At 34.2% G+C, this 15,764-nt stretch overlaps 1 protein-coding gene across 4 annotated transcripts in view; it reads right to left on the bottom strand.

Moving 5' to 3' along the window:
• The window catches only part of Adam22 (ADAM metallopeptidase domain 22), a 208,720-nt gene that overhangs the window by 89,946 nt on the left and 103,010 nt on the right, over nucleotides 1–15,764 (bottom strand). For all 4 annotated transcript variants that reach the window (XM_076860837.1, XM_076860809.1, XM_076860827.1 and 1 more), the window contains exon 4: nucleotides 15,399–15,465. In XM_076860837.1, the coding sequence (XP_076716952.1) occupies nucleotides 15,399–15,465 (67 nt within the window). The remainder of the gene's footprint in view (nucleotides 1–15,398; nucleotides 15,466–15,764) is intronic.

Genomic DNA, 15,764 nt, shown 5'->3' with positions numbered 1-15,764 from the left:
CCCAGAGCTATGAACCTGGCTGATCATGAACTGCCACTCTGAAACCATGAGCCCCAAATAAACTTTTCCTCCTCTAAGATCTTTATGTTGGGTATTTTGGTCACAGCGATGCAAAAGTTGGCCAAAACAACGTCCTTTAGGGAAGGCGAATAGGTATTTAAGGTTTTCTCTGATTTAAAAATAATAATAGTGCTAAGCATAACAAATAAAGTGCTCTTTTTTTCAGTAGCTGTTTCTATAGGCATAAGTTGATCATGCATCATTTCTGTTATCTTTCCTTTAAAATGAAGGAGGAAGTAGAACCAGACTATGATTTGCAAGCTATATAAATTTTTTTTTTTTAAATCAACCTTTTTTTTCTTAAGAACAGGGACAACTTCAAAAAAATCAATATCTTGTAGGCTGCATTTACCATAAAGAGATGAAATTAGAAACTACAAAAGATGTTTATATGTTTGAAAATTTTTTAAATGCTAAATATAAAAATTTTTAAACTATTAACATTATTTCTAAAAATCTAAATAATTTATGAGTCACATAAAAGTAATAGAATAAGTTTTTTTGTAATCTGTATACCTGAACAATGAAAAAAAAATCTATGTATTAGAAATTTTTGGATGGTGCTAAAAAACTACTTCAAACCAAATTTTATATTCTTAAATATTTACAGAAAAGAAAATGATTTTTAAAAAGAAAAAAAGAAGACTGGTAATAAGTTAAATATTTCACTCAATGAGTTCCCCAAAGAACAACAGAGAAAAAAATAATAATTTTTAACTTAAAAAAAAGGAAATTACAAATGTAAGAAATTATTATAAACAATAGTAAAGTAAAAGATGGTGCTTTGAAAAAAAATTTAATGAAAGAAGTCTAACAAGATTGACAAAATAAAAGAATGAATAAAGCCAAATGGAAATGGTATAGGAGATAGGCTGATTCAGAAGTTGACTTTATAAACATCAAAGAATTTCAAGCCTGGGTTGAGGTCTTAGCTTAGTTAGAAGTATGTGTGTTAGCACCAAAACAAAATAGAACAAAAAAAGACAGGAAGCAAACATAGCAAAATACTAACATTCGTTGAATCTACAAATGGATATCTTTTGACATTTATATAATTTTATATGTTTAAATATTTCAGAATTATAAAAACATATCAATGGTATGGGCTGGGGTTATGGCTCAGTGATAGAGTGGTTGCCTCGCACGTTTGAGGCATTGGATTCAATACTCAGCACCACATAAAAATATTGTCTCCATCTACAACTAAAATAATATATATATATATATATATATATATATATATATATATATATTAAATATAAATATATATATATTTAATAAAGGTAAATTACAGGGCTGGGACTCGTAGCTCAGTGGTAGAGCGCTTGCCTCAGCACCACATATAAATAAATAAATAAATTGCTGGTACTTTATTACTTGAATTAACGTTGATTTAAAAGTGGCTCTAAAGTACCTAAAGAGCGAAAGAAACATAAATATGAGTTTCCATACAGAAAAAAAGATAACTTAGCATCAGGTGAGCATAAGGATCACTATTTGGTTTTTATTTTTCCTGTTTAAATCACTATCCTTTTTTAATCATTGCAAGGGAAATAAAATATCCTCCCAGACCTGTCCAAAACTGGACATTCCCCGCACACTGACACATTGTTGGGTGAACAGAGATATCACCCAACTTACTAATGCTTGAGTTCATTCATTCACTTACTTTTTTCATTCAATAGATATTTATTATCTTCTAGGTACACACTTCGTGCTAAATACTGACTATGCATATAGTATAAGCTTCTCTTGGAGTAACATCTTATGCAATTTATAGTCTAAGGGCACAGAAGACTGTCTGTCCTGTTATGAAGTGGAGATTGAGGGATGCTGTTGATGATCCTGACATATCCCCTGTGCCATGATCAGATTCAGAAGTTAGCAGTAAAAATTGACAGAAGCCACCAAAGACTTAGCCAGAAATTCTTTTCAAGTTGCCACTTTACCTCACTAAAAGTATCAGAAGTGATATTTATGGAGCGCTTCCCACACCCAAGCTCTGGCTATGTGTTTGTTTTGCTCCCTTATTAAAAGAGGAAATTGAAACACAGGAGGCATAAATAAATTGTCTAAGGCCACACTAACACGAACTGGCAAAGTCAGGACTGAATTTAGGTCCATTGAGCCCTAACAATATTCTTGGTCTAGATCTAAGCTTTATTGCCTCCAAACTATAGATTTGTCCTAGACTTAGAAACAAAAGAAATGACTGGTCCCATCTGTTCATGCTTCTCAAGAAGCCCTTTATTTATTTTATCTCAATGAGCAAAGTAGCACAGTCTTAAGGAGATGGCACATCCTCAGCCTGAAGCTCTAACTGCCATGTGGAACATCTATGACCCCCCTCAGAATCACAGAGCAAGCTCTCTACCTTCTAGACACAATCACAGACACATTTCCAGATTTTCAGACTACTGAGAGAAGAGAAAACAGAGAGCCAATGTGTGCAGTCCACAGGCATGAACAGTTTTAATCCTTCAGGCTGCACCACTGCAATCCTATTTTTATCCTTCCTCCTCTGTGTCACTTGATCCACCTTTGACTCTTCCCCCTCTCTGGTTTCTTTCTATTGTTTTCCTGCACCAAGATCCAGCATTAAGGCCTCTGGGCCTTTGCACATGCTAGTTCCACTGCCTGAGAAATTGTTCCACACCAATTTCACCTGCCCATTACTTACCTTTCAAACTTCAGAGTTAATATTATTTCATCAAGAATGTCTTCGGAACAGGGAAATGTATGCAGCGTGCACAAAGCCCAAAGTTCCATTCCCAGGACCAGGGGACTGGGTGACTTCTCTGACCAACCAGAATAGGTCAGGTTTTCCATCAGATGCTCTTAGAGCAATGTGTATTTCTCTTTGGGGAACTTATTATTTCTGTAATTTATAAGATTTTTTGGCAATTATTTGTACTATGTGTGCCACTCCTAATAGACAAGTTTCAGGAAAGCAAAATTTGCATCATCTATTGTTAGCACCTATATCCCCATGCCTGGCCCATGGCAAGCATTCAAATCATATTTACTGAATGAATGAGGGTGGAAAACACAAATAATGTATCTGAGAGTATTGGCTTGTTTTTATTCTGCCACAAATCACTACTGATAGCTTTCTAACTCCATATGCCTGAGTTTTTAGGAGTTTCCTCTGGAGATAATCAAGCCCACCTGCATATACCTCCGTAGGTGCAAAGACAAGACTCATAGGTGCAAAGAAAAGACTGCTATAATAAAATGTCAAATGTAGTCCTGATCAATTACCATCCCACACATAAAATGGCAATAAACACTCAAACCACTCAATATACCAAGGATACTTATTCTCTGGCCTTTATTACCTGCTCTTATTTTTATTATAGCTACTTATTCACTGGAAAGCAAGAATTTTTATCAATAAACAAGAAGATAGCTGTAGTTTAGGATAACACCAAAGGAATAAGCTGTGTTTTTTTTTTTTTGTCTGTTTGTTTTAAACCAGTTAAAACTTATCTAAAACAACATTCTACAACTTGCTGATCAATTATAAATACAGTTCACCCTGACTTTAAAAAGAAATTGCAGTAGTAGACTTGCAAAGACATGAAAAAGCTGATTTGATAGTTAGAATTACAATAGAAAATATACTCTATTATAATTAGTTCTATATATAGAAATACCATTAGTGCCACTTCAATTTTTAAAAAAACTTGTAGCTGAAAATGTCTTTTAATTCTATAGATAACATCTTGAGTATTAACAGATGAAATAACTTTGAAACTTAATTGGAGGTAAAAATCTTATACCAGAAAGAAAATAAAGGGCCTTTCTACTCGATAGGTTACAAACGGAGCTCAGGAACAGAACCCATGCTGACAGCAGCTGTCACTTTTCATTTTTCCTTACTCCTAGCCCTAGGATGCCTGACCTGTATCAACTGGTAATGGGCCAATATATTTTCTGCAGGCTACAGAGTTAAGACCACTTGGAATCTTCACAATGCCATTAGGGCAGCTGATGCATTATACATGATGATGGACCTTGAGCAACCTTGCTTCAGTCCCAAGAGAAAGCAAAATTTACTTAATCCCCAAAGAATATTTTTTTCCTATAATGTAAAAAGAATTAAATAATGAAATATGAGACCTTCCTGAAACCACACTGATTACAAGATGGCAGAGGAGCATATGTCTGCCTGAGCCTGCCAGGGGGAAAATGCACACACCAGTAAGCTCATCAGGGAGACTCTAAATTCACAGATGCCTAGTGGTGGACAAAAAGTAAAGTTAGGAGACATACCTAGAATAACCAATGCTACAAGTGAGGAGGAAACAAACATTTGCTCAGTTTGTTTATAAGATTTGTGTAGCTCTTATATTCGCTTCCTATATAAAGAGTGTTGAGAAAGGCAAGGGAGGGGGTGAAAAGGAACAAGAAGTAGGGGGATGGGCATTTTAAAGCACCTTGACAAGGATGTAACCAAATATCTTTTAGTCTTCTAGCAGGATGATTCCATCTTTTGGCTTAGTTACTATTGCCTATAAAACTACACATTTTCTCCAGATGCAGATAAATGTATACATAGGCATCAGATAGGCATAAGAACTGAGCCATATGTGTGCCATATGTAAGAGAACAACATATTTCAAACAGTAATAGTTTAGAAGCCATAGAGCTCCCCTGTAATGCACAATGCACAATCCAATTCCCATGGAGAACAAAGGACTAAAAATAAATGGAACAGTAAATAGTTGAAAAAAAAATATCAGGGCATCTTTAGAAGACATTTGGTCCTGTTTGGAATAATGGAAATTTTACATTGGAATAAATGAGACTCATCTGAACCAATCACACCTTCAATTTATGACTTACTAAAAACAACTGCTAAAGGAGATGTAATTTCAAATGGCAACTTCTGTGGGTGCTGTTGTTAAAATACTAGCATTCTAATTCCTTTGCTATTATAATTTTTTTTTCCATAGAGGTACATTATAATGGATAACAGAACAAATTCTAGCATAAACTTCCTGGGGGTTTAAGCAATTTAACTTAAGTGAAACACTTAGATTAGTGCCTGGCACACAGTTAAGCACCTTATGTGTGTTTGTTATTGCTCCAGCTACTACAAGTACTTTTATTATTCTTCAGTCCAGTTATTGATATTGATCCTATCAGGATATCACATGATTCTAGGAGGTCAAGAGTGTGTCAAGGGGAAATCCCTAGTAATAAAAATAAGCACTACAGGGATATACTATTTATCAATTTGTAAAAATACAAAATTTCCGGAATGATGTACTTCAGAAATATAGCAAGTCATTACATTCTTTTTATTACCATTAAGATGAGTCTTTCATTCACTGGAGAAAATATGCCTTAAGGAAAGAAAATGGGTCTGGATTTGAAGGAAGAGATTAACTCTTCCAAGCAACTAGCATTAAACCAGTAGCAGCATAGCAGTTATGTGCCCCTAAGGTAAGACTTACTCTCAGAGCCTGTGTTAATAGACAGCAAAAGAAAAGGCAGGACTATGTGGCAATTATGACTCTCCCTGGGACTCTCACACACTAACCATAAAAATATGGTTTTACTAGCTTGACTTTTATTCAGAATTTAAAACACTTCTATGAAAATATCATGGCTTTTGCACTAGTAACAGGAAATTGAGTCCTCCTTATGTTAAAATTCACTATTTTAAATGAAATTATTTAAAAATGAGCAGAAGCTTAAACCCACAGGACACAGAGCACAAGGTTTCCTGTGCTAGCCCTATTTGCAATTGCTTGGTCATCTCTAAATAAAAAGCTCCTGGAATTGAATTCCTTGACCATCCTCAAAATTTCATAATTTCATATTAACTTACCATAAGATTTAATTTACTTTATGTGTGCGTATATGTGTGTCTACATGTGTATATACATGCACGTGTCTATATATATTTATATATATATATGAAAGTCTATATCTCATTTATGTAGGATCTTCATATGCTGAAGTTCTTTAAAAAATCACTTTATGACAGTAGTTACAAGCTAATGAAGTAATTAAAATATAATAAAATCTAGAGCTAGTCTAGCATAGTTAATAAATTGTTCATGTATAAAGTAGATATGTTGACAAATACATATTTTTAAATCATTCTAGTTTTATTAATAATCTACAGGCATTAAATCAGGGTTAAACTATTTAAAGAAATGGACTTGAAAAGAAGTTTTTCCAAGTCATCTAATTTTAAAACTTGTTTATTAGTGGTTAACATGATTTTATTAGTGAAAAATAAACCATGTGCATAGATATGCCATCTCAAGTTTTCTCTCCTGGAAAGAGGAACCTGGATATGCATACCACATCCTGTACTACCTGCTCCTGAAGTTCCCCTTTATCCTGCACCAGAGGTTCTGCTCCCAGAGTTCATGCCCAGTGGTAAGAGCCATTAACCTAAATTTCTCAGAAAGTGCAGCAAGAAAAAAATACAGAATCAAACATACAGATCTGCCAAATCTCTCTCTCACTGCTTCATTCATCACTATTCATCACTTGGGATCACTTAAACAACTTTATTTACACACTCGGTTAAAGAATCTATGTTCCCGTAACTGAGAAAATGGAGACCAAAAGCCATCTCAGTTTATGGTGTGTATATCTAAATAAAGCTGTTTCAAATAAAAATCTCAGTTACCATGGCAGCAGGAGACCCTTCAAGGATTAACTGAGGGTCTTCAATTGACACTCTGTCCATCAGCCAGCCTTAAAATGCACATCACTGAGTTTCTCTACTTGGCTAGAGGCCTCCCCATCTCCCTGGAGCCAAGGAAAAAGCTTGAAACTTGAATTAGAAATTTAATGATAAAATTAGAAGCTTAAGTGACAACTTCTATAAATAGATCTATTTAAAAAAAATCCTTTCTAAAATCATCTTCCCAGGCCACGTGACTCAACTCCTGTCTAGGTGACTAAGTATTATCCAAGAGTCTCTTGGAAAAGCTACTGTAGTGAGAACTCAAGATAGAAAGCATCCTTCTCAAATGTAAGGTAAAGTTGTAAATAAGAAAGTCATCTTGGAAGAAAAATGCTGCTGCTGAGTTGTTCTAAAAAAATTAAAATAGGAAAAATGAGACAGAAAAAGCCTTAGTATAGATTACTTGGCAACAGTGACTACTGCTTGCATTTCATCTCAAAGGCAGCCTACAAAACAAAAAGATAACCTAAAATGCTACATGAAAAAAGGTCAGGTCTCTACTTTAGAAGACTGATTGCTGATGCAATGGTATAGATGGCTCTGTATTAATGTATGCAGCAAAATTTACTGCACATCAAAGCCTGGTTTTTCTTTCCTTCTTAATCACTTACTTGTCTTGTTTTATAGAAAGATTCTGTATAGTAATGCAGTTTTGAGAATCAATAAGGAAACTCAATATCCAGGATAAACAAAAGCAGACTAACTCTGTTCATCTTTCCTGCTGTAATAAATATATATGAGACAATTTTGACAGTTTAATAGCTAATTTTCCATTTGTGTGGCCAAAAAAGGAAACATTTCAAGCATTTCTGTACTATTCATACATATGAAATGGAATTTGAGAAAAATATCTTTCATAAAAGGATATGCTAAGGAAAGATCTTGTTATTTTAAAATTGAAGCAAAGATGCAGAATGCAATCCCTAACCTACATCTTACATAAACTAAATTCTATCACAAATGACCAACTGAAAACATTTGTTACTTAAGAAAGGCATCCACAACACTATATCAAACATATAATTATTTGTGGTGTTTTTTAACACATAAAACATCTTAAAAATATATTAAGAAATATTATTTCTTTAACACATAGTACCCTTTTTGAATTATCTGAGTGTTCCTTGTAGAAAAATCTAGAAAAGACAAGACAAATCTTGAGTATGTTTAGAGATCACAAGAAATTTTCTGTCAATGCACTGAGGTTTATAGGAACTACAAAGTTGCTGAACTATTTATTGTTTTGATAGTCACATATTTAAAGTTTTCTAAGTGATTTCTTACATTCATATTCTATAGTATTGTTTTTTCTGTCATTGGCACATTTATTGTGGAAAACAAAAAAGATGAAGGCAAAATTTTAAAAGGGCATCACTTTTTTAAGAAGGAAGAAATCTGACTTTAGAAATGAGTTCAAAGGGGATTTGGAGACACCATTGGAAGCAGAGGAGCCAGCCAGGAGATGGTGTTGTGCTAAGTTAGAAATCTTTCATGGTACTGCAGCCTCAGGGGAGGAAGATGGATGTGAGCAGCAGGACAAAAACCTTTCGGCAGAAAAACTCAAGCTTCCTCCTTGCTTCTAAATCAACTGCCCTATTACTCTGTTACCAGAAATGACAATGGCCATTTCAGTTCCATTCAAAATATTTTAATGTCAATTACACTACGTTTTATTAGAACAAAAGGTTTCCCTGGAGTCACAATAACCTCTCTCACCCCTAAGTAGACACTTTCTCCTCTGACACCTGCTCCCCAACACTCATCATTCTCTTCAATTCCTTAACCCATTTCCAGACTTCAACCTTGACCCACACTCAGATTCTTATCCATCTTTCTACTGCCACTATGAACACAATTAAGATTCTGAGACAATGATTCCTGAGTGCACTGCAATCAAATGATGGAGTAACCAGTCAATGGGCAGGCCAAAGTCAGTATTATGTAATGAGTGTCTCTATCAACCTTAAGATATACCCTAATCCAGAGACAAGCTGGAATGCTCATGCATAGTAGTTTAGAAACAATTCAAACTAATAAAAATAGGCACTCAGTGACCATTACTTTTGATATTATCAGAGATCAAATAATTTAACAAAAATATTATCAAAACTAATACTACTGATGACTGGAAATGATCTCTCATTGGTGACATAATAAATCATGTCTTTACAATGACATCAAGTTTTACTTTTTGACCCCCAGAAAATATGCTCCCTCCCCATCAATGAATGTTCTTAGCATATGAAAAGAATTTACCATTTCTCTCCCAGCCTTCTAAAACTAAGGCCATTTCCCCACGATGTTCATTCAGTGAACAACAACAGGCTTTGCATGGGTGTTAGTCTTTATCATTTTTGCCCAAAGCAACTGACTTTACAGAAAAATTACCTAATGCATAATCAAATCTGAGAGATATACCTGACGGGTCTTTAAACAGACTATTCAGTCTTAGAATTAAAGGCTATAAAGAAGTAATTATTGGGAATATCCAAAATGAGTTAGATGGGTATACAAAAACAATAAATAGCAACTGTATTGGTGGCACATACCTGTATCCCAGATACTTGGGAGGCTAAGGCAGGAGGATGGCAAGTTTTAGGCCAGCCTCCAGAACTTAGCTAGAGCTATCTTCCTATATTTAAGAAAAAAAAGAAAAAGACGAGAAAGAAAGAGAGGGAGGGAGGAAAAGAAAAGAAAAGAAAGGGCTCAGGATGTAACTAAATGGTAGAGGGCTTGTCTAGCACATATGAGAACCTAGGTTTGATTCCTAATATGGAAAAAAAGGAAGGAAGAAAGGAGGGAGAGAGGGAGGGAGAGGAAGGAAGAAATAAGGAAAGAAAAAGAAGGAAGGAAGGCAGAGAAGGAAGGAAGGGACAAATATAATACATTTCAACTTGTACAACTATCCTATTTTATGTAACATAGCTCTGGAGTTAGGTAATCTAAGATTCAAAATACAGCTCCACTACTTACTTGCTGCTTTGCTTTCTATAAGCTATGTAACTTCTCTATGCCCTGGTTTCTGTAAAGTAGGGTAATAGTTACATTTATAATCACAGATTGTTCTGAGGTTGGAATACAGATATGCCTACCACATTGTTCAGTAATAAATGTTATTTGTTATTATTAGTAGTATTATAATACTGAGCCTATATAACTAGAAATTTCAAATTTTTCAAATAACCAGAATACAGGCAGCTTTCAGTTGTTAGACATAAAAACTAGCTAAATATGAAACAGAAAACTGCATGCTTTAGGCTCAGTTGCCACTATTCACCAATTCCAGTTTCCTTGGTCTTATAAATTAGAGCCACAGATGTCCACAATCAAAATAAAAACTACATTCCCAAAGGATTCTGATTAGTTAAGGCTTTTTATTAGTTAAGGGTTAGGGTTAGTTAATTCTTTTTAAAGTCCTTATTAAACACATAATACTTCTCCCTAAATAGAAGGGTAAATTTAGAACTTAATTTTTGAGTGATTGTGAAACAAATATAAATGAAAGATGAGATTATGAATATGCCTTAATAAAGGAACAAATAGTATCTATCTTCTTTATAAATAAAGACTATCTTTGTAAGCTTGGGAGAATTTTTTTTAAATAAAAGTTTTAATAAAACTTTTTAATCAGCATTATGTGTACCTATCTGACCAATGAAACATAAAACCCTGTAGGTAATACAAATTGTTGTTAACCCCTTGAGTCCTAAGTTTCTAAATTTGCAAATACGTCAGTGAAACTGACACGGGTACATTAAAATAGGCAGCAAATCAGGGCTGGAGTTGTGGCTCAGAGGAAGAGCGCTCACCTAGCATGCATGAGGCACTGGGTTTGATCCTCAGCACCACATAAAAATAAAATTAAGGTACTGTGTCCACCTACAACTAAAAAATAAACATTTAAAAAATAGGCTGCAAATCATAATCTAAAGCTTATATATCCTTTGTTATCATTAAGAATGCTAATACAATACACAATGGAATATTACTCAGCAATAAAAGAGAATAAAATCATGGCATTTGAAGGTAAATGGATGGAGTTAGAAAAGATAATGCTAACTGAAATTAGCCAATCCCAAAAAACAAATGCTGAATGTTTTCTATAATATAAGGAGGCTGATTATAGTGGGATAAAGAGAGCGGGCATGGGAGGGCTAGAGAACTCTAATCAAACTATAATCCAATCACAGTTGTTTTCTTAAAGGGAGAAATATCCTCTGGCACAAGAGTTTGGATGAAGTTCCTATTTACTATTTCCCTGATTTGATAGGCTAAAGGGTGCAGAAACTATCAACAAAGAAAATGCAATTCTTAGGCTGCAAAATCAGCAGAATGTGCTTTATTGCAGTGACTTTATTGTCAGTGCTTTTTGGATTGTATGTATGTATACAGAGAGGTGGGAAGGAAAGGGAGGCAGCATGATGGTGAAATATGATGGACATTATTATCCAAAGTACATGTATAAAGACAAGAATTGGTGTAAATATACTGTGAGATACGAAAAATTGTGCTCTATATCTATATGTGTAATAAAACTTGTAATGCATTCTGCTATCATATATAAATTTTAAAAATTTAATTAAAAATAAATAAAATAATATGAAAATTAAAAAAAAGAATGACAATGCAGATTGTCCTTTAAATAGAACACTGGGGCATTATAGTATCTTTTCCATATATAAACATCCCACAAACAGGATATTGGGCAAATATGATATCTGGGAGGATGGGACAACATGGGCTAGGGAACAATCACTGAAATGTATTTCATTTTACTCTAAATATAAAAGTGAAATCAACCCTAAATATCTAGACTGTGGGAAACTGCATAGGATAATCAATCTGGTTTCTTCAGCAAATAAATTACAAAAAAGAAAGATAAATTTTAAAATCTATTTTATAAAACCTCAACAGGCAAAACTAAATTAAAAAGATATATACCTCAATGATAAAACTCTACAGGAGGGGATACTCATAAAATCAGATTGGTGTTTGCAAGTGTCACAGGAGGTGCAGGGCTTGGGTGTATGAAGCAGCAGGTGTCAAAGCTGGCCAAGCTCTATGGCTTTAACTGGACAGAGGATGTACAGGTGCATGCTTTTAATTAATCAACCCATACATTGTTTGACATGAGTTTCTGTGTTGGTGTTGTATTTTTACAACTGAAAATATTTTAAAAATAAAACTATAATCTGAAAGATTCAGCAAAGCATCTATTACATATTTTTTTATGCTAATGTATTTCTTTCCCTGCATTCACACTCACACCCTTAAATCAAATGCACTACATCTGAGTTTTCACAAAAATTTTATGGCACTTGAAAAGAACCATTTAATGTACTGGCTTCTGGCCACTGTTTAAATTTGGCATGATGATTTTGACTATAATTTTGCTTCTTCAAGACATATATGTCCATGTTTATGACAACCAACACACACACAAAAATTCTAAATTTATCTTTCATTTCATATACCCTTTCATTTTCCTCAGTCCTAAGACAAATGTCAACTTTAAAAAACAAACAACAACAACAACAAAAAAAAACAAAAACAAAAAAAAAACAAACAACAATGGAGACCAAAAAAAAAAAAAAAACACACAACAAAAAATGTAAGTCTCTTAAGGTTCTGTGAGCTAAATTATGTTTCCCCTCCAATTCCTATGTTGAAGTCCTTACCCCCAGAACCATAAAAAGACATAAGAGAAGACAATACACAAGCCCAGAATAAACCCCGTTCACCTTGATCTCAGACTTCTAACCTCCAAAATTATGAGATAACAGATTCCTATTTTTCTATTATGGCAACCATAGCAAACTAAGACAGAAAGCAAAGAAAAGGTAGAAAAAATTAAAGCTTTCTTTTTAAAAAGGCAGTAGAGAGAAAGTAAAGAAAAAAGTATGAAATGTTATAATTTTATTTAACTTATAATGAATAGTGAAAAGAAAAGTTTAAGGGAATTCTGAGTTATTAACAAAAAAAAGGAGAACTCAACCAGATTCCACAAAAAAAGGAAACATCCCAGAGAACTAAGAACAGAGGGCACGACATGAGGAGACCAGCAGGGAAGTAATTGACTACTGGCTTTGGATTTTATGAGCAGGATTGAGCACTTTCAATATGGTTCCTGGAAAAAACCCAGGGGAAATTTTTGAGTGAGATTTTTAAATGGACTGGAAACACATGGAGGTGATGGGTGAAATCAAAGTTGTTTTTTTAAAGGGAGAAATATCCTCTGGCACAAGGGTTTGGATTAAGTTCCTATTTACTATTTTCCTGATTTGATAGGCTAAAGGGTGGAGAAAACCATCAACAAAGAAAATGCACTTCTCAGGCTGCAAAATCAGCAGACTGTGCAATAAAGTCAGTGCTTTGTGGATTGTATGTATGTATACTCATGGAGGCTTACAACCTCAGAGCAGGGTACAATGTGCTGATTAAGTGTGAGTTTCCTAAAAAGGATATTACAGCAAGGAAGGCAGACAGCTGTTTGTTGGATCCACCCTACATGCTCATACTTGCATTCCACCACTCCCCTGATAGACATAGATAGAAATGGATAGGAAACTGCCTGGTTTTTCTCCTCTTCAACAAAGCAAGAAGAGATAACTGCATTTAGAAAAACAGTGTCACACAAATAAGAGAAGTGAATCCAATAAACAGGGATGAGAACAAAAGGAATCAGAGACTCTAACTCTAGGTAACTTTTTTCAAACTATAAGCAAAATTACTCCATTCTCCTATGTCCTACCTAGAAGTATCTGATATTCTTTTCTGCAGGAAGGCAGTGATATAGATCAACCATTCAATTATCCTTAAGCTGGAATAACTTTCTGGAGGGACTAGCCTAATTATTATATTTAGGTCACTTGTAAAAATAAACAGGTTTTGTTTTTAACTCTGTATCAGTTAGAAATGTATTGATAATGTAGGTTGAGCATACCTTATCTGAAAATCCATGACCAAAATGTTCCGAATCCAAAAATTCCTGATCATCAAAACAAGGCACAAAAAGTTTCATATTTTATCACATTTTGGATTTTGGAGTTTGGGTTAGAGATGCTCAACCAGGAAAAATCTATGCAAATATTCCAAAGTTCAGAAACATGAAATTTGAAACACCTCTGATTGTAAGCATTTCAGGTAGAGACTTATTTACTAGCAAAATGTTGTAATGTCTGAAATTTGCTTTCAAATACACAAAGTTATTGTAATGTTGATAGCAGCTGATGCTGGAAATGGATGTGAGGGGGGTTCATTATATTTTAGTTTCTGTATGTTTGACATTTCCCATAATAGTTTTCATGGGCTAAGGGTAGAGTTCAGTGGTACAGTGCTTATCTGGCATGTATAAGGTCCTGAGTCCAATCCTAACACCACAAAAGAAGAAGAAGACGACGAAGAAGAATTATTCTTGTTAACATATAAAAATAATTTAAAATTCTATTTCTTCTGGTACTGCTTAAATAGAAAAATGTAATTTATATTGGTTATCAATAACAGAATTCAATTTGAATAAAAAACGTTTTATCATAATATAGGTAAATAGGAAAATGGTGAACATAGGCTTTATATGAAAACAGGAAAATGTTCACAATATGTTACAGCATTTACTAAAAAACAAGCAAGATATAATATTATAGATACATATGGTACTATGAAAAAAATATAAATATGTGAGACAAAAAACACTAAAAGGAAATGCAACAAAATGGAAACAAATTTAACCTCTCTACTTACAAGTTTTCTAAATAAGGATGTATCAAATTTGTATTCAGCAAAAGAAACTTGGACAAATGATATATTATCAGATAAGGTAGAATAGAATGTCTGTACACTTTAGAACAAATATACACTTGGCCAACCTCACACTGAACAGAATCTCTACACATGGGTGCTCTTGGTCTCCTATGTCCTAACGTACACCATTAGTCCATCACTACCCTGGGGAAAAACACATTCTCTGCCTTGGAAGAGGCTTCTACTTGTATTTTAAGGTTTTCAGACCTTACCTGTTATAGCCAGTATCCTGAGATATACTTTCAAGGAGTTTAAATTCCCTGAAACATCTAGTAGGTCTAATGATTTTACACTTTACTTGGGGAAAGTCTTTCACACACAAATGCAAAGCCACACACCTATTCTGCACCTGAGATCTCACCACGTGATTCTTTTCTTTGCTTTTTTTTTTAAGTTGTAGATGAACACAATACTTTTATTTTATTTTTACGTGGTGCTGGGGATTGAACCCAGTGCCTCACACATGCTAGGCAATCCCTCTATCACTGAGCCACAACCTCAGCCCCTCACCACATGATTCTCAAGAGTTAACCTTAAAAGCAAATTCCAGAAATTATTTTCTGTGACATAATCTAAAAAGAACTACTTGCAACTATATTAATCCTACAAAATATAACTATAATAATTTTGACAGTGTGCTAAGAATTTTTTTCTAATAACTGAAAGTTTCATTTTTTCCAAAAGGGTGAAAACTTTATTAATAAATAAAATATTTTCAAACCTCAAAACCATCCTTCAGATGTATCACTGAAAATTGAAATCATGTGCAGTAGTGTATTGAAGAGTTTCAAAATTTCCTCCAAAAGAAGGAAAATTCACTTACTTTGCTTTGCACAGTCTTGCCTCCATGTTCGATGTGCCTCTCTATGTAATCCGAGGACAACAAATCACTGCAATGACAAGAAGAAAAGATGACAAAAGAGCACCGGTAAAGTCTATGAAAATCAGGATCAAGTTCACACACATCTGCTTTAACAATTCTCTAACTATATTTTAAAACAAAATCAACACATTATAGGAACAGAAAGAAGAAACCCAGGATTTCTAAAAGGAGAGGAGGTTGAACTGGCTATCCCACCTGTGATCCAGTTGCCCATCAGCATATTGCCTGGGTCCAGGCAGTAATTCTAGGAAACTACTGTAAGCACACCTTTTTTCTCCCCTTGCATTAGAGATTGAACCCAGGGCG

This window comes from Callospermophilus lateralis, chromosome 1, assembly GCF_048772815.1.
Source record: "Callospermophilus lateralis isolate mCalLat2 chromosome 1, mCalLat2.hap1, whole genome shotgun sequence".
Taxonomy (NCBI): domain Eukaryota; kingdom Metazoa; phylum Chordata; class Mammalia; order Rodentia; family Sciuridae; genus Callospermophilus; species Callospermophilus lateralis.
Note: the sequence above shows the minus strand (reverse complement) of the source record. Positions and strands in the feature narration are given on the sequence as shown.